Source organism: Panthera onca, chromosome A2 (assembly GCF_046562875.1).
Source record: "Panthera onca isolate mPanOnc1 chromosome A2, mPanOnc1 haplotype 2, whole genome shotgun sequence".
In the NCBI taxonomy this organism is placed as follows: domain Eukaryota; kingdom Metazoa; phylum Chordata; class Mammalia; order Carnivora; family Felidae; genus Panthera; species Panthera onca.
The window spans coordinates 62234116-62255520 of record NC_138340.1 but is presented as its reverse complement, the minus strand read 5'-3'; the positions used below and the strand labels follow the sequence as shown (position 1 = coordinate 62255520).

The window sequence follows — 21405 nt, the reverse complement described above, 5'->3', positions numbered from 1 at the left end:
GCCCAGGTCGGAGGTAGGTGGGTGGCCGCAGAGGAAAGTGCTGGGCCGCTGTGCACAGGGAGGCCTCAGCCCAGCACTGCCGTCCAGACCCCTGCTGCCCCTGGGGGCCCAAGAGGTGCAGTCGGGGCGTATTTTGAACACAGGGCCCCCTAGTTGCAGACTGGATGTGGGGGCTGAGAAGGACACAGACTGAGTTACCCAAGACAGCGCCCCAATTGAAGAAGCAAACGGGAGGAGGCAGTTTTGGAGGGACACCAGGATCTCCATACAGTTAAGGTGGGGGACACCTGCAAGCAGGTCCCTCCGGGCAGCCATGGAGGGGTCCTAGGAGAATGTCAAGGTCACTGGACACTTGAGGAGTCCCCCCGGGGAGCCGGCAGCCTGAGGCTGTTTTAAACGGGAGGGTGTGGAGGGGGGGGTGCCCGGAGACACCTTGTGGAGCAGGAAGCAGCCACAGGAGAGGGGTCGCTGTCCCTCTGCCCCCACCACTGCCCCCACTGCTTGGGAACCCTCAGCCCCGCCCCACAGGTTCAGGGACACCTGGTAGAGCAGTGAAGCGTTACAAGCTCAGGGTGTCCCTTCCACTCGGGCAGGTGCCATCGGGGAGGTGACATACGGAGTGTTTGCTCCCCAGGCTCCTCCCCCAGCCAGGCGTTACGAGTGATGACTCCCAGAATGACGATCCCAGAGTCTCGGTCCACCAGGGCTTCAGGCGGGGACACAGACCCACGTGGCAGGGGTGCAGTGCCCTGGGCAGCGGGAGTTCACAGCTGCAAGACCTTTGAGCAGCACCATTATATCAACAGGTAACAAAAAAGCAGATGGTCTCCATTGGAAACAAAATTGCAACTGTCAGTGGGAGCACAGGTTTGAAGAGCCAGGGAGGTATTAACTTACAACGTGAGACGTTGGAAAGACGAGGCACCGAAGGGCACGAGGGGCAGGCGCTGTCTAATAGTTGAAACAAAGAACAAATACACAGAACACAGAACAGAACGGCTATCTAGCGAAGATGTCCTTGAGGATACAGTTGAGGACCCGTCTTACACGGAAGCAGAAACAGGGACATAAAAGGAATAGTGGACACCAGTGGAGGCTGGAAGCAGGGACGTCGCGTCCAGACCACAGACGTCCAACATTTCTCAGTGTAAGAAAAAAACTGAAAGACTTGAGGTTGACAGGCTCCACGGAACGCACAGGGGCATAGAGCTTAAAAACACAGATGGAGAAATCAAGGTGAATCCTTAAGATATCAAAGCTCTGAGAGAGGGGCGGGGGGCAGGTCACAGACACAGAAACAAGTGTCGGGCGAACGCTACAGTCTGTCGTCACAACTCTGGACACATGAGCGACAGCGAATCGCGTTTTATATCCGACACACCGCCATTAAGTGTGAGGACAGGAGAAATATTCCCGGGCACTGAGGCTCCGGAAGGCACACCTCCAAAGAAAAGCACTTCGAGAACATTTTGGAGGAAGACCTCATGGGGGAAAGAAGGAATCCCGGCATTCGAGACACCCACCAAGTGATGGGGAGCAAATACCATCGTTCCTTACCTTCCCGGTGGGCACCCCGGGCCTTAGATCCAGCAACAAAACTGAGCCATAAACACAGAAGAAGGGGGGGGGGGGTGGAAATAAACCAAGAAGCCAGAAAAGGATTCAGCTGTGAGTCAGTGATTCTCAAGCAAGGGTGGCACTGCCCCATCCCCAGGGGTCATGACCGGAGGGCGTACTGGTGTCTCGCAGGGGGACCCTGGGATGTGCCTCCACTTCCACAAGACAGCCCTGCCCCCGGGAATTATCCCAGAAAAATGTCGCTAATGCCGAGATTGAGGGACTCCAGTTTAAACAGATGTTAACGGGGGCGCCTGGGTGGCTCAGTCGGTTGAGCGGCTGACTTTGGCTCAGGTCATGATCTCACGGTTCGTGAGTTCAAGCCCCGCATCGGGCTCTGTGCTGGCAGCTCAGAGCCTGGAGCCTGCTTCAAATTCTATGTCTCCCTCTCTCTCTGCTCCTCCCCAGCTCATGCTCTGTCTCTCTCTCCTTCAAAAATAAATAAAAACATTTTAAAAAATAAAATAAAATAATAATAAAATAAAAAATAAATAAACAGATGTTAATGTTTGCCAGTTAAACAGAGAGGCGGATTCGCCAGCTAAAAGTCAAGGTAGGTTTTACTACGACAGACAAGGCTAAAAGCTAATGGGTAGAAAATTGAGTTCAGAAAAAGCTGTTCAAACAAAGTAGAGCGGCTGTCCCATCAGAACAAATAGATGTTAAACCAAAGACAGTTGTGTTTTAGGCAGGGAAGTCACCACAGGATGACACAGATAAATTAGCCAGGAGTCCTTACTCCATTCTAAACACACAGGCACCTAAGGAGACAGCTTTCAACTGTTTTATTTGAAAATTAATATGATCACACGAATGTTTACCCTCTTTTCATTGATAGCTAACCAGAGAAAAGCTAGCAGGGATTTAGGAAATCTTGAAGCTCAAAACTAACCAGCTTACCCATCCAATTCACATGGGGAAATTACACACGGCACATCCTTCTCAAGGAACCTACAGAACAGTTAAAAGTCGATCGTGTATCAGGTGGTAAGAAAGCCTCAGGGGGTGCCTGGGTGGCTCAGTCAGTGGAATATATAACTCTTGATTTCAGGGTTGTGATTTCAAGTTCCACATTGGATACAGAGATTACTTTCTAAAAATCTCGGGGCATCTGGGTGGCTCAGTCGGTTGAGCATCTGATTTCAGCTCAGGTCATGATCTCACAGTCTGTGGGTTCGAGCCCCATGATGGACTCTGTGCTGATAGCTCAGAGCCTGGAACCTGCTTCGGATTCTGTGTCTCCCCTCTCTCTCTGCCCCTCCCCTGCTCTCTCTTTGTCTCTCTCTGTCTCTCAAAAATAAATGAACATAAAAAGAAAGACTTTTTTGAAAACAAAATCTACAAATAGAGCAAATATAACTAATCACATGAGTATGTTAAAGCCAAAAGAGAAATACTTTAACACAGACACTGTAAGAGCAGTTTACAGAACTCAACACAATAAAAACTGTGAATAAGTTAAGAGTATAAGAGGACTGCCATTACCCAATAATGTGTGACCATGGAAACACCAAACCCACCAAGCACCGTCAGAGGTGGGGAGATGTTAGGAGTAGTTTACCGCTTCCTTCACCAGCCTGAGAGAGGGTGGCTCGCACAGACAAAAACGTCGAGACATAACAATCGGAAGACATGGGATTTGCAGATGTTCTGATCCTTTACATGGAAACCATAACAGAGTCTGCAGGCAAGTAAGTTACTGTGAGTAAGGAAGGTATTTACCAACGCAGCTGGATGTAAGTCTACACAACGGTGAATAGTCACAGAGGATTATCAATTTTTAACAACTTTTGAAAACCTGGAAATTACCTAATTCCCCTCGAGAGGAGCTTGGAAGAATAAACTGGGTGTATTTGCAGGGTCCCCCTCTTGCAGCCACATGCACGACACAACGCTCTGTCGTGTGAGGTTCAGAAACCAAGTCTCTGAAAATCACATGCTGCATGGGAACATTTTTAGGATGGTAAAAAAAAAAAAAAATGGGGGTGGCCTGGGTGACTCGGTTGAGCGTCCAACTTCGGCTCAGGTCATGATCATGCAGTTCATGAGTTGGAGCCCCGTGTCAGGCTCACTCCTGTCAGCAGAGAGCCCGCTTCAGATCCTCTGTCCCCCTCTCTCTGCCCCTGCCCCACTTGCACACTCTCAGAAATAAGTAAACCTTAAAAAAAAAAAAATAACCAGAATCATCTAAAATGAAAAAATACTTGAATAAATAAGTACAGATGAGGTACAACTATATCCACAGTGAAGCCATGAGCAACGCGTTCCCTATAAATTATTGCCCGAATGGTGGTTTTCAAGTTGCAGGGTGAGACCACGGACCCCTTCTTGACAGCCAAACGCAGACCCGCAAGGGGGGTATGCTATCACCCGGGGATTATGATCAGCCTTGAAGCTGATGAACACAGGTTCAAAGACAGCAGAGAGAGAAGCTGGGGCTGTGAGCACAGGTGACTCCAGATGCTGGCCCCGCATGTCTGCAGCCACCGTGTGCCCAGCCATTCCCACCTGGCTTCCTGGCTCCTGTGCCTCCCCTGGAATCCAGCCTCTGCCCCCCGAGTCTTCTTCCTACAGCCCAACTCTGTCAGCTTTTTTTTTTTTAAGTTTATTTATTTATTTTTGAGATAGACACCTCGAGTGGGGGAGGGCCAGAGAGAGAGGGAGAGAGAAGATCCCAAACAGGCTCCGTGCTGTCAGCACAGAGCCCGACTCGAGGCTCGAACTCACGAACCGTGAGATCATGACCTGAGCCAAGATCAAGAGTCAGACGCTTAACCAACCGAGCCACCCGGGCCCCCAACAAAGTCTTTTTTTAACAGCTCTGTGGAGACAGACAACCCATAGCACACAATTCACCCATTTAAAGCACACCATTCGGGGGGCGCCTGGGTGGCGCAGTCGGTTAAGCGTCCGACTTCAGCCAGGTCACGATCTCGCGGTCCGTGAGTTCGAGCCCCGCGTCGGGCTCTGGGCTGATGGCTCGGAGCCTGGAGCCTGTTTCAGATTCTGTGTCTCCCTCTTTCTCTGCCCCTCCCCCGTTCATGCTCTGTCTCTCTCTGTCGCAAAAATAAATTAAAAAAAAAAAAAAAAAAAAACGTTGAAAAAAAAAAAATAAAGCACACCATTCGGTATCGACAGCAACACGTGGAGTCGTCCCCACTCATTCTAGAACACTGTCGTCACTTGATAAGAACCCCTGTGCCCTCTAGCTGTTATCCGCCAGCCCCCTCTTCCCAACCCTACGAGACCACAAGCTACTTGCGGTCTCTGCCGCTTTCCCCGTCGTGGATTTTCACATGAACGGGATCACGTAATGTGAGATGGTTTATGACAGGTCTCTTTGAGCATACTGTTTCCAGGTGCCTCCGTGTTGTGGCGTGTTTCAATACTTCATTCCTTTCTGCGGCCAACGGATGCACCATATTGGGTTTGCGCATTCGGCTACCGACGAGCTTGGGTAGTTCCACCTTCGGGCCATTAGACATAAGGCATCTGAGAACACCCGGGCACAAGTGTTTGGCGGACACATGTTTCACTTCTCTGGTGTATTTATCTACCTGGAAGGGAACTGCAGGGTCCTATGGGAATTCTATGTTTGATCATTGGAGGACCTGCCAGACTGGTTTCCAAAGTGGTTGCACCATTTTACATGACTACCCTCGAGGTGCACGACTTCTGCACATCCCCACCAGCACTCGTCGCCTGGTGTTTTGACCACAGCCAGCCTAACGGGTGCAAAGTGGTGTCTCACTGGGGTTTCGATTTGCGTTTCCCTGATGACTAATGATGTTGAACATCTTTTCATGGGCTAATTGGCTGTTTGCGTGTCTCCTTTGGAGAAAAGTCTATTGATGTATTTCGCTCACTTTTTGAATTGGGTTGTCTTCACACTACGGAGTTGAGGGGGTACCTGGGGGGCTCAGTCAGTTAAGCATCCGACCCTTGATTTTGGCTCAGGTCATGATCTCACGGTTCATGGGTTTAAGCTCCTTGTTGGTCTCTGCACGGACAGCACAGTGCCTGCTTAGGATTCTCTCTCTCCTTCTCTCTTTCCCCCTCCACCACCTGATCTCTCTCAAAAATAAACATTTAAAAAAAAAATCTACCACTGAGTTGTCAGAGTTCCTTATATATTCTAGATACCAGTGTTATCAGATTTGTAATTTGCAATTATTTCCCCCCATTCTATGGGTTCTTCTTTTACTTTCTTGATGGTGGCCTTTGAAGCACAGGAATTTTAAATTTTGATAAAATTTGATTTATCTTTTTAGTTTTGTCACTTGTGTTTTTGGTGTTGTATCTAAGAGTCTTGTGTTAAGTCCAAAGTTATGAAGATTTACTGCTATGTTTTCTTCTAAGAATTTTATATTTTTAGCTCTTATGTTTAGGTCTTTATTGACTTTGAATTAATCTTCCATATAGTGTGAGGTAGGGGTCCAATGTCATTCTTTTACATGTGACTATCCAGTTTTCCCAACCACATTTATTGAAAAAACCTATTTTATCCTCATTAAATGGTCTTCCAACCCTCATTGAAAATCATCAGTGTTTGGGTTTGTTAATGGCCTCTCATTTCTATCGCATTGATCTATATGCCTGTCCTTACTCCAGTAACACTGATTACCATAGCTTTGTAGTAAGTTTTGCAATCAAGAGGTAGAATCCTACAGCTTTGTTCTTTCTCAGGATCGTTTGGGCTTTTCTTGGCCCTTTGCAATTCCATGTAAACTTTAAAATCAGCTTGTCAGTTTCTACAGAGAAGTCAGCTAAGATTCCAGAAGGGATTGTGTTTAATCTGTAGGTTAGTTGAGGGTGTTTAATGCTGACAATGTCAAGCCTTCTATTCCATGAATATGGTATGTTTTCCATTTATTTAGATCTTTAATTTCTTTCAACGGTATTTTGTAGTTTTTATTTTGTGCTTCTTTTGTTAAATGCACCGCTAAGTATTTTATTTTTTTAACGCTAAAAAATGAGTGAGATTGTTTTCTAAATTTTATTTTGGGGTTGTTTGTTGCAAGCATACAGAAATACAATTGATTTTTGTATATTGATCTTGCATCCTGCAACCTTGCTAAACTCACTGAATAGTCTTTTAGTGGATTATCTAGAATTTTCTGTATGTAAGATCATATCATCTTCGATAGAGGTAGTCCTATTTTGCCTTTATCTGAATACCTTTTATTTATCGTTCTTGCCAACTGATAAAACTTCTAGTAGAATGTTGAATTGAGGTGGCGGGAGCACACATCCTTACCTTGTTTCCTGTCTGTGGGGGAAGGCACACAGACTTTTCCCCATTAACTACACTGTCAGCTGCGGGATTTTCCTAGCTCCCTTTTGTCAGCTTGAGGAAGTTTTTTCTATGCTTTGTCTGTTCAGATTTATTTTGTTTGCTTTGGTTTTGTTTTACCGTGAAAGGGTATTGGGTATTATCAAATACTTTTCCTGAGTCTGTTGAGATGACCATGTGATCTTGGTTTTTTATTCTATTGATATGATTTATTACATTAATTGCTGTTAGGATGTTGGAATGACCTTGCATTCCTGAGATAAATCCCACTTAGTCAAAGTGCAGGATGATTTCAATCGTTAATATTTTCATATGTTGCCAGGTTTAGCTTACTAGTGTTTGGTTGCGGATTTTGTGTCCATTGTCTTTTAAGATAATATGAAATTGGATACTGAGTTCACAGGTCATTCCTGGGGGCTTGGCAGAGAGAGGATGGCACCCACGGGGCACAGGGTGGAGGGAGAGACCCAAATGGAAGAGCAGGAAAGGGGACTGACGGGAGGGGTCTGGGAGGCTCTGGGGGCAGGCCAGACTGCAGAGGGTGGGGGTTGAGATAGGGAGACTCTGCCTTTTCCCACAGCCAAGGGAGGGGGACTCCCAGGAGACAGGGTGGAGGCAGCCAAGAGGCCAGGTGGGACCCATGGGGGTGGATGAGATATGGAAGGAAGAGTGTGCAGGGCAGAATCAGGAAAAGCAAGTGAGGAATAGTTGATGGAACAAGGGATCCAAGGAGCAGAAAAGCCCCACATGCTCAGGACCCAGCCATCCACACCAAAGGGGCCAACAGGGTGCCCACCTGAGACAGTGAAGCCCCAAAGACCCTGCAGATGACGGGGACAGCACAAGACAGAGGCAGCAGGGGAGGAGGGGAAATGAAGGAAGTATTGGTGTCCCTCATGTAAGATGGGGAAACCCTGGCCTGCTCACAGAGGCAGGGAAGGGGCAGATCATCAGAGGTCAGGCCCCAGGAGGTGAGTGGGGGAAGGGCAGACCTGCCAGCAGCAGACAGGGATCCTGAACCACCAAAGCTGTGTGAGGAGGGGTGAGTGACAGGGACTTCAGAAACAAAGGAGGTACATCCAACCAGTGTCTACGGCAGTCGCAGTGTCCCTGGGTGCAGTATTTGTCCCGACCAGGTCGGCCCGTGCAAGTGTGTCTGACTGCGCAGACAATCTTAACTCTGAGTAACACCACCACGCGCAGCTCTGGTCACACGATCAGCACCGAACTCTCCCTGCAAACTGACGCTCGCTCAGATCTGTGTGTACAGACCGAGTCCTGTCTCGGCACGGCTCAACCACCCCCGTTAGGTCACCTGAAAACAATCACTGACACACGTTTCAGCTCTGCACTTTCCAGGCTGTATTTATTTCCCCTGCTCCGTAGAGGCAGGAGCAGGGAGCTCGGAGGAGTTACAAGTATTTACACCCAGCGACGTGAACGTGTCTCGTGATATACAAATCCACACGGCGGAGTGACCGTGTAGAAGGATACATGTACATGGAATAAATACACAGCTTTAAATGTCAGCAACACGTGTGCTCATATACACATACACACACGGAGAGGGAAGTGTGTCGTTTCTAGAGTATAAATATGCTACGTACTTAAATATTTCTGCGGGGGCGGGGGTGCGGGGGACGGACGACAGCACAGCTGCTGGCAGCTCTATCTGCTAAAATACTGACTGCAGTTGGGGTCGCCTCTGACCTCCACGGACCCTGGGATCTTCTCCCTGCTCCATGGGTAGACACACCAGCAGAGCCCCGGCTCATCATCCAGCGACGTCTCGCACTGCAGAGGCAGGACACGTGAGGTGCACGGTCAGGGGTGGCCCCCGTGAAGCTGGGGGGGGAGGGGCTTCGCCAGCACCACGGCTGAGCGCCTGGCCACGGGCACGCCAGCTCGCCGTGGCCACGACCGTAACCGAGGGCTCACCCAACACCCTCCTGCCCAGCTCTCCCTGTAAAATGGAGACCGAGGCCGAGTGTGCAGTCGACGAGGACGTCACGCGTGTGCGGAAGGGTACGGTGTGTGCACGGCTGTCTGCTCTGTGGCCCCAACAGTGGGGTCGCTGAGCCCAGGAGTACATCCCGTGGGTGGCTGCCATCCCCTCGGACTCCCGGGCAAATTCCTCATCAGGAAAGCTCTGCCTCGTCCTCAGTTTCCCCTGGCTACACCCCCAGAGCCTGTGTTTCACTGAGTCCTAAAGAGCCCCTGAAAATGAAGTGTAGGCTTGGTTTTGATCTCATGGATTATGTGGCAAGCTGGAGGATGCTACTGTATTTAACCAAGTTCGTGGTTTCCCGTTGTGGGGAGAAAGGCAGGAAGCCATGTCCAAGGGGACACCCTCTCTCCTAAGTCCAGCTTCCTCCTGTGTTATAGATGAGACAGACCTGGAGCCTGAAGGGCCTGTCCCCCACCTGCTCAGGCTTGACCCAGAGCCCCTGGCCGAGCGCAGGGTCCCCCACTGGCCGTGACCACTGAGCTGGTCTTCAGGCTCCCGGGATCTGGCCGCCCCTAGTCCCAAGGGGTGGCTCTTTACTTAATGTGGTCGGTTATGGGGCTTTACGGTGCATATTTGGGACTGGCACCCTCCCTGGCGAGGAAAGCGGGATTTTGCAGGGATGCCCCGGCAGGGACGGTCCCCACGAGGATAGCCCTTGGCAAGGCGCACACCTGTCTGCTGTGATAGAATCCGTTCTTGCTGCAGTTGGGCAGATAGAATCTGTAAAGCTGTCCTGACGACTGCTGTTCCTCGTTCAGACGGCCCAGCACCTCGTGGAGATCCCGATGGCAGGGCCCCTGGAAGATCAAGAAAGTGGACTGACGGGAGGGGTCTGGGAGGCTCTGGGGGCGGGCCAGAGCTGCCCCCCAACCCGTCGGAGGAGGAGGCTGGCGTCTCTCTGAGCTGTAAAGATGAAGGATGGGGTGCCCTCCCTGAACGCAGGCCACACAGCTGCAGGGAGACAGAAGCTCCCCCACCCTCGCGGCCTCTCCCCTACCCCTCTGCTCTGTGGGGGCTCCACAGCTCTTCCCACAGCACAGAGTTCTGGATTATGAACACCTTTCCTCTATTTCATTATTTCACAGAAGCCAGATCAAACGAGGATTAAGCCGTCCGCCTGGCACTTGGAGGTAAGACGGCACTTTTCTTCACACTCCATCACTTCCAGATGAGACCCTGAAGCATCAGGGAAATGGGTCAGAACCTCTGCTTTTCTGGGTGTGCCTGGTGGCCAGAGCAATGTTCTCGCTCTTTTCCACAAACCAGCTCTTCGCGCCAACTCTGGTTCTTGGTCGCCCTCCCGTGGCAGAATTGGAAATGGCCGTCGAATCGGATGGGACCTGGCAGTTTGAGTTTAGCGGGGACAGAGTTTCCGCGTGGGAAGATACACGTTCTCGAGGGGGACGGCGGCAGAACCACACTTTAATGTGGCCAGAGTCATAAATTTTATGTTATGCGCATCTGACCACCATTTTTAAACGTGGACGGGGCATAAAGTCCTGTGCTGAGCTCCAGGGCCCGGGGCCAGACGCCGCAGCCGAAGCCACCTGGCAGGCTTCTCTGCTCAAAGTCTTTGCAGGAAAAGCCAGACAAAGCTACTGTGGGCAGCGTCTACCCACCTTGGGAAGGAAAGCGCTGATTCCTGGGGCCCCACGGAGCTCACCTGCCCTACTGGACACCCGCCCAGGCCTCACCTTCCACGTGTCGACCTGAGTCCCGCTGTTCATGTAATTACTGATGGCGTTCCAGAGAATGTGCATGTCGTCGTCAGAAGGGGCCATCAGGTGGAAATTCTCCAGGAGCTCCTCCTGGGTCATGTCTGCACTCTCGGAGGACGACATCACATCTGAAAGATTCAGCACCCGGACCCGTGAGCGCTCCCCGAGCACCTTGTCTGCTCCCTCGAGTGTATCCAGGTGGGGACCCCAAGGGTGATCGAACTTTTTTTTTTTTACATTTATTCATTTTTGAGACACAGAGAGACAGAGCACAACCAGGGGAGGGGCAGAGAGAGAGAGAGGGAGACAGAATCCAAAGCAGGCTCCAGGCTCCCAGCCATCAGCACAGAGCCCAACACGGGGCTCAAACCCACAGACCAGGAGATCATGACCTGAGCCGAAGTCGGACGCTTAACAGACTGAGCCCCCCAGGTGCCCCTTGCCCACTTCCTCTTTAAAGATGCATCAGACAGTTTCCAGGAAATGTGACGACCCAACAGCAATTCTGTGCTTTGGGGGTCTGGCAAGGGCCTCCTGGGTTTTTGCTCCTAAAGCAGCTGGTGGGGGAAGCCACTGGCTTTCCTGCAGGGCCCCTGGGGACCCAACTCCTTTGAGGACCATTGAGGTGACTCCATTTTACTGATTCTGAAGTTGGAGAACCAGCAGAAAAACGGGGTCCCTCCTCGGAAGGGTCACGCACCCTAGTGAATTCCTACCAGAGTACGGGACTGCGGGAGTCCTCGGAGAGTCACAGAGGACGTGCGTCTGCCTGCCTGCCGATGGGGAGGTGGGGACAGGGGGTAGAGGAAGGGGTGTTTCCTCTGCTTCCCACTACAAATAAATCGCTGCTAAATTCAGGAAAGGTCTGATTGTCCTTGGAGGCGACATACACATCAAACACTGTTTTTCTATGGTGGTGAACGTAGCGAGGTTTACAGCCTGCGTTCACATTATGTTCTGTAAACACTGGGAAAGCACAGTCTGCACAGGAGTCCCTTACAAAGGACATTCCGAACCCTCCCCGGGGGTCCGGCAGGAGGGATCCCCACGCCAGGCCTCCCCAGAGGCTCCAGGCCCTGGAAAGGAGGGCCGGCCACCCTCCCCCCAGCTCTCCCACGGGGCTGTGGGGGCCCTCTGCCTCTCCTCCCCTTTCCTGGGCACCTCCCGCAGGACCGCGGTGGTGGGGCTCATCTGGGTGACGGAAGATCCTCTCCCCTTCGAGCTCCGGCCTCGGGCCGCTTTGCTCCCGACCGGCCACTCCTTCGGTGGAGCCCCTGCCCCTGTCCAACCTCCCTAATCTGTCTTGTGGGAGGATGGGGGGGGGGGGAACCCCTGCAGGGGCGTCTGTCATACCTGTGTCACCACCGGTGGGCACGCAGGTGCCCTGGCCGCGGATGAGGGCTTGCAGGGGCCGCTGCTCCCCTGGCAGCGCCCGGCAGCTGAGCCCGCTGGCACAGCGCGCACTGGCCACGCCACAGGCGGTGCCCTCGGGCAGCGTGCACAAGGAGCAGCAGCCGCAGTTGGCGGGCCGGGCGCTCTCGGTGCAGGAGTCAGGCACGGGCGGGCAGAGCGCCAGCTTCTCAGGCGAGCAGGGCGCACACTGCCAAGGCTGGGGGGCCCCGGCAGTCGCGCTGAGCCGGGTGGCCAGCAGGAGCAGAAGCGGCCAGGCGCAGGCAGCGGGGGCCCCAGGCATCATCGGGCAGCTGTGGCGGACGGACAGACGCTGGCGCTGGCTGTGGGCGGTGGGGGCGCGGTGGCCGGTGCTCGTGCTCGGTGCTCCCTGGGAGCCGCGTGTACCTTATGAAGGGTGCGGGACGGCCCCGCCTCAGCCGGTAGTTAATGATTGCCAGTGCTGCGTGCTTAGGGCTGGCGTTCAAAATAAGTTTGGAAAAAAAAAGTTTGTTTTGCTCGTGCGCCCAAGGCCCTGCGCAAACCGTGGGTGGAGAGAGGGTTACCGGTCCAGGTTTCCAGCCGTGTTTGTCCTGTTGTTACTGTTCTGACCTGGAGAAAAGTGCAATTGTAACCAGGAGCCCACGGCCAGCGCTTGCTTTGTTCATGGGCATCCCCCTGCCCGCCAAGCAGCGTGGTCGTCCGCAGACCCGAGGGGAGCAGAAGTCAGGAGCTGCGCGAGGCCAGCCCATCTGCCAGTTTTCAAACGGGGAAACCAAGGCCCAGGGAGAGGGAGGGAGGAGCCCTGGGCAGTTTTTAGGACGAAGCCCGTAACTACTTCTCCGTCTGCAGGAAGGCCTCCAGTCCCACGGCCTGCACTCATCACAGCCTTTCCCCTGAGGGAGGCTGGGAGGGAAGGGACATTCCCCCAGGGCTGGTGCCACCCTCCTCCCCAGGGTCACCTCAGCCCCCAGAGACCGCTCACTGGTTTCCAGAAGGGACCAGGACTCAGAGCCTGCGAAGAAACAGGGCCAGGGCTGCAGAAAGGAGCCCAGACCCCGGGGCTTTCCCACGCAGACCAAATTTTTATCCTGACTTTCCCACGCAGACCAAATTTTTATCCAGCTTTGATTAACGAGTCTTTTTCTTTAGTGAAAACTGCCATTTCTTGGCTATCCTCTGAGGTTGCAAGGAAAAAACGTCATTGTACCTTTAAAGGCAGTGAGAAGTGGGCCCGCCCGTCCCCAGGACCAGCAGGTGGACACCAGGTCCCCGGAAACTAGGCGGCTGTTAACAACAAGGGGGTAGCTCGACATTCACACATAGAGAAATTCCCAAGACCAGTGAAGTTTTATAAGTTAAGGATAATTTCCCCCGGACAGTACAGAATATGCAATGTCTGTATAAAAAAGGCAATATGAATAGAGACATGTCTCTGTGACTCTAAATTCACGGAAAGGGGGGGAAGAACAGGTAAGACACCGGGATCAGTGCCTGCCTTGGTGGGGACGGGTGAGAGATCAGGTCCCTGAGGGACTGGCCTCCCCTGTGCACACTCTTACCCTTCTGATTTACGTTACTAGTGAATACGACACCATTTCACACAGTCAGACACTTGCATATCCTTCGCATCATCAACCTCAAGAGTAACCAAATCACAGTTAACCTACCGGCTCCCCCTGCAGCTACTGGGCCGGGCCTGGGGCCTGGCGTAAGCACCCTCGTCTTTGCTCTGCTGTATCCCTGGCCACGGCTCCAGCTACAATCAAAACAAGGTCGGCGGAAATCACCACAGTTACAAGTTCAAGGTCGTGTTTGTCATTATTTTTACAGAGCAAAGTTCAGCGTCTGGGTGAGGAGCCAACCGATGCTTTTGACTACCTGAATGCTAGTTTTCATGTGGTTTCCTCAATGATTCCATTCCCTCAAGAAGAACTTGTGCTCTGAATTTTCTCTGACTTGCCCCCCTCAGAATCTGTGGGGTCCACCTGAGATGGTCCCTTAAAGACATATGTGAAAGAGAAGGCAGTCTGATACACATTCAGGGCCCGCCTACTGTGTGTGGGCCAGTGCCAGCCCTGGACAGTGCACCCTGTTGTGCACTTGCCCGGTGAGGCCCCCACCCCCACCCCTGGTCTCGCTCGTCCAACACGTAGTGGAAGTTCCTCTCTGTGTAGGTTGATTTCCCAAATGTCAATTGCCACTCCTTGCCTCAGAGGAGTAGTAAGAAACCAAACGGCCACCAAACCCAGAGAGAATCTCTCCTCTTCTCTGGCCACAACAACACAAGTGGGGCAGGTCCTCCTAGAGGCCTCAGGGGCCACCTGTCTGTCTGTCCTGTGGGTGGCTGCTCTTGTCAGGGGTCTGAGCCTGTCTGTGAATCCCAGGTCCTCCTGCCCCCCATGGGCGTCACGGCTCTGGCCGGCCTTCCACGCCCCCAAGTCCATGCCACCGTGACTTCTGTGACTCCCGGTCAGAGGCCACTTTGCCCAGTCACCCCTACTGGAGAGAGGGGGTGCAGGGTGGGCCAATAGGGAGCCCCTATCGTGTTATGCACGTCTTACGCCCTCGAGGCCTTATCTGCCTCCCCTAATCCCTGATCCCTCCAGCAGCCACCTCTCCCAGCACCTCCCAGCACCTGTCTTGAGTGTCCATCTAGCAACCTGTCCTTCCCCCAGCAGAGAACACGAAGAGGGGGGGCCGTCCTCGCAGTCCGCGCAGGCACGGGGCCAGGCGCGGAGGACGGGCTAGCCGATCACCACGCGCAGCCTGGCAGGAGGGATGCCCCGTGAGGGCTGATGACAGGCTGGTCCTTGACATGACTGCTTTCCTGGAGAGTCCAGAGCGGGGCGGCCAAGAGCAGGAGAGAGGGCACCGAGCCATGCATGGGCACTTCCCACAGAAGGTGCCAGCCCAGGCAGGTCTCGGAGGAGAAGCAGGGCCTCCCCAACAGTAGAGTAGGTGAGGCAGGGACCAGAAAGAGGGCCGTGTGCTCAGGAGACCCAGGGGTCTCCTGCCCAGAAGCTAGAAAGACAGCAGGTGGAACAGGAGACAAAGGCCCTAAATATTGTGCGACAGGCTCAGGTCCTGTTGTTAAGGCCCAGAGCCACCAGGGGAGGGTCTAAGCAGGGCCAGGAGTGCTGGTCAGAAGAGAGCTCCAGAAAGATCCAGGGCAGCAGGCCCAGAGACCAGAGACCAGCACTGAGACCCTCCTTCTCATGTCCCTTTAGGCTGGGCGCCCTGCCCCTCTGACCAGTGACTACTGGACCCAGGAGCCACGGAGCCGGGAGAGCAGGGGCAGGGGGAGTGGGGATCAGGGTTTCCTATAGACCCACTGTATGCAACTGGAGCCAAGCCATGCTCACCAGCATTGCCAGAGGACCCTCCCTGGGATCTCACCATCTGGGGTGAAGCCCACTGTGGCCCCATCACAGCCTGTGGGCATCCAACGTCAGGGAGGGTCACAAACTCCACATTCAGCGGTAATCGGGGTGTATCTGCGGGGGCAGAGTGGAAAGGCAGCCTGGGGGTACACACGGGAAGCATTCTGTGCCAAACACGTTACATCCACCAGGCAAGAAAGAACTTCAGCCTCGTGGAGTCCCAGCCACAGGGGGATGCCATGGCACCTCCCGGGAGACAGTCTCCACCTCCACAGGGCAGGAAACCGCTGCTCCAGGTTGAGAAAAGCAGAGCGGGTGGCCAGCGCCCCCAGGCAGACGGGACGTGAAGGGCCTGGGCTGCACGCATGGTCTTCGCCAGTCCCTTCTGGGCGCTGTCAGCCTATCGGCCTCTAGCCGCGGGAGCTGTGGGAACAGGTGTCAGCTGCTGCGTCCGGGACTCGGGGCACAGCCTCTGGGCAGGTCGGGGAAGCTCCGGGCCTCCCAGCAGGACTGTCTGCGCTGGCACCTAGGATTTCCACATCCTGGCCCACTGTGCTACCTTCCTGGGCCTCGGTCTCCCCACCTGTGAGGGGGCACTGTGAGCCCTGAAAAAAGGGGCGGGGGCCCCCACCCTGAGCTGCAGCGTGGGACCCCACAGGGGTAGGGGCATCGCCAGATGATGAAACCACACAGACTCTTCCGTCACCCAGGTCGGCCTCCACACCGCATGCCATTTACTCACCAGCAGCCGGAAAATTGGGCAATCTGAGCTCACAAAAACAATGCGGGGTCAAGGGCACAGTGAAACTCCCAACAGGCGGGACCGCGTCATCCAGAGGCCCCTCGCAGGGAAGTTGTTTTTAACCTGCGGGGGGAAGAAAACAAAAAGATGTTCCCGACCAACACCGGGGATGATGTAAATCCGTGCAAGCCCCCCGGCGATGCCCTGTCCCCCGAGTGTGAAGGCACCGTCCTGACACGGAGGCACACCCACTCCCCGCTAATCAAGGTGGGGATGTAGCCTTGCTCCTGTCACATCCACATAGCCCAGATCCTGGACACAGGCTCCCACTGGCACACCCGAGGCCAGTGCCCCAGGGGCCCCGGGAAAGGACAGGGCTTTCCTGGGCGATGGAGGGCACCCAACCCGCGTGCACAACCCGTGGGCCATCGGGGTACCAAGTGCAGGTACGTGCGCGGTGCCCAAACATTCCTTCCCGTGACCTGCTCCTGAACGTGCGACCCAAGTGTCAGGGCCTGGAGCAGCCTCACAGCACCCCGGGCCTGGGTGGAGACACACATTCCCAGCCCCTGGGACATTGACTTGGGGGACCCCGAGCTCCAGCTTGAGCCTTGGGCTTAGGAACCCCCTCCGCTCTCGCTGCAAGCGGCCTGCGAGAACCCGAGGGTGCCGCTGGGGTGGGGGTGACGAACAGGGGTGCAGCAGGCAGGTGGGTGGGCTGCGCAGCACGGCGCAGGAGCTGACAGACCCCCAGCTCGTCCCGGGGCCGCCCGCCCCCTCCCCACCGCAGGCGGACTCCCAGGGGGCACTAGTGCCCTTCACGGCGTGAACCTGGGGCCCTGAGCGGCCGTCTGCAGGGAGTGTTCGGGGAGCACTGGCGGTGATGTCCTGCATCTCTGGATCAGAAGTGTCCGCGACTCTGCGAGGAGAGAACGCTGCACAGACCGGCCCGGGGCCTCCTGGGGGGGGGGGGGGGGGGGGGGGGGGAGGGGGCGGGGTCCCCGCTCTGAGCCCTGGCCTGGGGCTGCGCTCTGCACCCAGTCACCTGACGGGTCCACACCATGTCGGACCCTCCCCAACCCGGAGGACCCGTCTACGGGCGGGGGACCTCTCCCACCCGCGGGGCAGCAACAACGTGGGCACCGGTGCGGCCAGGCCTGGGGGGACACGGCTCCGCCAGCGGGGCGACCTGCTCACAGGAAGAGGGCCGCGTGCAGAGGGGAGGATCGTGGGCAGAGGGGAGGATCATGAGCAGGGCGTGAAGCCGCTGCTGTGTTACAGTCTAGTGCATCACGTGGGGGCGTCCCCCCATCACACAGCGGATGTCAGGGCGTCTCCGCCACACCACGGCGCGGACGTCACGGGGGCGTCTCCCCTACGTCACAGGGCGGACCCCATGGGGGCGTCTACCCCACGTCACGGCGCGGACGTCAGGGAAGTGTCTTCCCTGCGTCCCAGCACGGACGTGGTGTTCTCCCGCATGGGGGTACTGTCACCCTGGTCACGCTGTGCACGCCACGAGTGGCATCCCGTGCTGGTCCCCACTTAGTGTTGATGGCGTCTCTGGGCGATTCTAACAGGTGCTCACTTCTACCTCCTTGTGCTAACTTGCGTCCCCAGATGACGTGCGATGTGGAGCAATTTTCATGGGCTTGGTTGCTATCTGTTTGTCTTCTTTGGGGATGTGACCACGGCCTTTGGCCATTTATTAATCAGGTTGTTTGTTTTCTTGTTTTTGAGTTTTAAGAGTTCTTGTAACATTTTAGGTAACAGTCCTTTATCAGATTCATCGTTTGTAAATATTTTCTCCTGGTCTTTGGCTTTTCTTCTCATTCTCTTTGCATTTTCTTTCATAGGTCAGAAGTTTTTAATTTTATTGAAGTCCAGCTTCTACATTTTTTCTTTCATGGATCACGCATTTGGTAGTGAAAAGCTCGTCACCATACCCAAGGTGATCTGGGTGTTCCCCGTGTCATCTTCTAAGGGTTGATAGCTTTTCATTTTAAACTTAAGTCTAGGGGCGCCTGGGTGGCTCAGTCGGTTACACGTCCGACTCCAGCCCGGGTCATGATCTCGCGGTCTGTGAGTTCAAGCCCCGCGTGGGGCTCTGTGCTGACAGCTCAGAGCCTGGAACCTGCTTCTGATTCCGTGTCTCCCTCTCTTTCTGCCCCTCCCCTACTCATGCTCTGTCTCTCTCTGTCTCAGAAATAAATAAACATTAAAAAAAAAATTAAAAAAAAAAAACTTAAGTCTAAGATCCATTTGACTTAATTTTTGAGAAAGGTGTAAGGTCTGTGTCTAGGTTCATATTTTTGCATGTGGACATCCAGTTTTTCCAGTGCCATTTATTAAAAGAATCTGTCTCTGTGTTGTATTATCTTTGCTCCTTCATCCAAGACCAATGGACTGTGTTTACTGTGTTTCTATTTCTGGGCTCTCTAAACTGTTCCATTGTTCTGTTTGTCAATTAATTCAGCAGCACCCCTCTCTCTGCTCTAGATGCATATGTTACAATTACTGTAGTATTGCCATAGAGTCTTGAAGTTAGGCAGTGCCAGTCCTCTCTCTGTTCTTCAATATTGTGTCGGCTATTCTGGGTCTTTTGCCTCTTTTTTTAAACTTTAGAATCAGTTTATCAGTATCTACAACATAACTTACAACAACTTTGATTGGGATTGCATCAAATCTGTAGATTGAGTTGGGAGGAACTGACATCTTGAAAATATTGAGTGTTTCTATCCATGAACATGGGATGCCTATTCTCCATTTAGTCATTTGATACCATCCATCAGAGTTTTGTAGTTTTTTCATACAGATCTTGTACATGTTTTGTAATATTTATACATAGGTGTTTCATTTTGGGGGTGCTAAAGTAAATGGTGGCTTTTTAATTTCACATTCCACTTAATCATTGCTGGTCTATTCAAAAAGGATTGACTGTATCCTGCAACCTTGCTTTGATCACTTAATAGTTCCAGGAGTTTTTTCATTGAACCTTTTTGTCATCTGCAAAGAAGATTTTATTTATTCCTTCCCAATTAGTATACATTTTATTGCCTTGCCTTGCCTTATTGCTTCAGCTAGTAGTCCCAGTGTGATGTTAAAAAGCATTGATGAGAGGGGACATCCTTGCCTTGTTTTGATCTCAGTGGGAAAGCTTTGAGATTCTCACCATTGACTGTGTTTTAACTTAGGTGTTTTTTTTTTTTTTTTAATTTGAGAGAGAGCAAGTGGGGAAGACGGATGGGAGGGAGGGAGAGAGGGAGAGAGAGGGAGAATCTTAAGTAGGCTCCATGCTCAGCTCAGAGCACAATGCAGGGCTTAATCCAACAACCCTGGAATCATGACCTGATCCAAAATCAAGAGTCAGACACTCAACCAACAGAACCACCCAGGTGCCCCTTAGTTTAGGTTTTTATAGGTATTCTTTATCAAGTTGAGGAATTTCTCCTTTTTTTGTATTTTACTGAGTTTGTATCATAAATGGGTATTGGATTTTGTCAAATTCTTTTTCTGCCTCTACTGATACAATGATATTTTTTTCGCCTGATGCAATGGGTTACCTTAGATGATTTTCAAACCTTTTTATTTTGTTTTATTTTATTTATTTAGAGAGAGGGCATGCATGCAAGAAGGGGAGGGACAGAGAGAGAGATGGAGACGGAGACAGAGAATCACAAGCAGGCTCCATGCTGTCAGCACAAAGCCCGACATGGAGCTCAAACTCACGAACCCATGAGATCATGACCTGGGCCAAAATTAAGAGTCAGACACTTAACCGACTGAGCCACCCAAGTGCCCCAGATGATTTTCAAATCTTGAACCAGCCTGCACATCTGGAGTAAATCCCACTTAGTCATGACATATAATTCTTTTTATACATTGTTTTATTTGCTAGTATTTTTAAAGGAATTTTTCATCTGTGTTCAAGAAAGATCTTGTAATGTCTTCATCTGTCTTTGGTATTATGGTAATGCTGGCCTCAAAGAATGGGTCAAGAATTATTTTCTCTGCTTATATTTTCTGGTAGAGATGGTGAATTGGTATAATTTCTTTTTTAAATGTTCAGTGGGATTCACCAGTGAACCTGGTACTTTCCATTTTAGAAGGCATTCTGACAGTTTTTTTTTTTTTTACACATTTGAATAGTTTCAAAGCAGTGTTTGGGATATGATATTTTGCACTTACTTGATTACTAATGAAGTTTACAGGGTTGTTTTTTTTTTTTTTCTTTTCTGTGTTGTTTTACAAAAAGTATTAGTCATTAGCCTCTAATTTATACCCTGGGGTCAAATGCAACTATAAGCATAGTGATTGCATAGAATCTGTCCAAGGAATATATGTGTTGGATATGGGATAGTAAAGTCCATGGGACACAGGACTAGATAGGAATGGGGCTTAGGAAGAAAGTTCATTGTACTCTGGGTCCTAGAGACAGGAGACACGGCATGCCACTCAGGGCCACCGGGAGGCACCAGCGTGATCAGGAGGAGGGGAGAGCCAAGCCCACGGTCCTTATCGGGGTTTCCACGGGAAAGGCAGGGCAGAGGAGGAAGAGTGGCTTAGGCGTGGCTACCTTGAATAATTCCAGAGGGCTGTAGGGTGTCCCCAGTTACCTGGCACCTGGCCCTGGAGTGACGAAGCCAGAGAGAATCGTCCCCTGGGCCGCGCGTCCAGATGGAGGAGGAGGTGTGGCTCTGGGACGCCTAGTTCCCGTATGGAAGGCAAGCTCCCAGCTGGATCCTTTTCCATCTCCAAGGATCGGCTAGCCCCAGGCAGGCGGGGAGCCTCTCCCCAGCCAGAAAGACACCAGAACATCATAACATACAGAAAATACAAATATATATCCATCGCAGAAGCCACAGTCACTCAGGGTGCTGGAGTTCTGAAAGCCCCAAGCCAGGTGGAAAGGAAAGGCCGGCGGTACCGTGGACGCAGCTGCTGTCGTTGCCGAGTTTACCGCCTGCCGGGCGCTGCTGGGGGGCGGGGGGTTCCCTGCACACGGTCAACAAGCCCAGCGCGCCGTGCTCACTGACCCAGGCTGTCTGCATGTCTTGTCCAAAGCCCACAGCTTCAAAGTGACAAGAGCCAGGCTCTGAGCCGGACTGTCCGACACCAAGAGCATTATTTGCACCTGTGATGAAGGTCTCGGTGTGGCAGGCCAGTGGGCACGTGTGCGTCTACAGCTTGGATTTGAGTCACACCTGAATTCAGCCTCAGCACAGCGAGAGGTGTCCAATTCCGGGCACCACACA

General features: G+C 52.7%; 2 protein-coding genes across 3 annotated transcripts; both read right to left on the bottom strand.

Moving 5' to 3' along the window:
* Positions 1-8255: 8255 nt before the first annotated feature.
* Positions 8256-12430, bottom strand: IGFBP1 (insulin like growth factor binding protein 1). Its single transcript, XM_060632065.3, has 4 exons — positions 11990-12430; positions 10613-10764; positions 9590-9715; positions 8256-8704 (listed from the first exon to the last, which is right to left on the bottom strand). The coding sequence occupies exons 1-4, from the start codon at positions 12330-12332 to the stop codon at positions 8579-8581; spliced, it is 747 nt and encodes a 248-aa protein (XP_060488048.1). The 5' UTR covers positions 12333-12430; the 3' UTR covers positions 8256-8578.
* Positions 12431-12527: 97 nt separating this feature from the next.
* Positions 12528-15974, bottom strand: LOC144615661 (uncharacterized). Of its 2 annotated transcripts, none has more exons than XM_078442626.2 (4): positions 13907-15974; positions 13696-13784; positions 13236-13312; positions 12528-12637 (listed from the first exon to the last, which is right to left on the bottom strand). In XM_078442626.2, exons 1-4 carry the CDS (start codon positions 13922-13924, stop codon positions 12588-12590), a joined length of 234 nt encoding a protein of 77 aa, XP_078298752.1. In that variant the 5' UTR covers positions 13925-15974; the 3' UTR covers positions 12528-12587. The 2 variants fall into 2 exon arrangements, with proteins under 2 accessions (XP_078298752.1, XP_078298751.1); XM_078442625.2 differs by having other exon boundaries at positions 15425-15974.
* Between the last annotated feature and the right edge of the window lie 5431 nt (positions 15975-21405).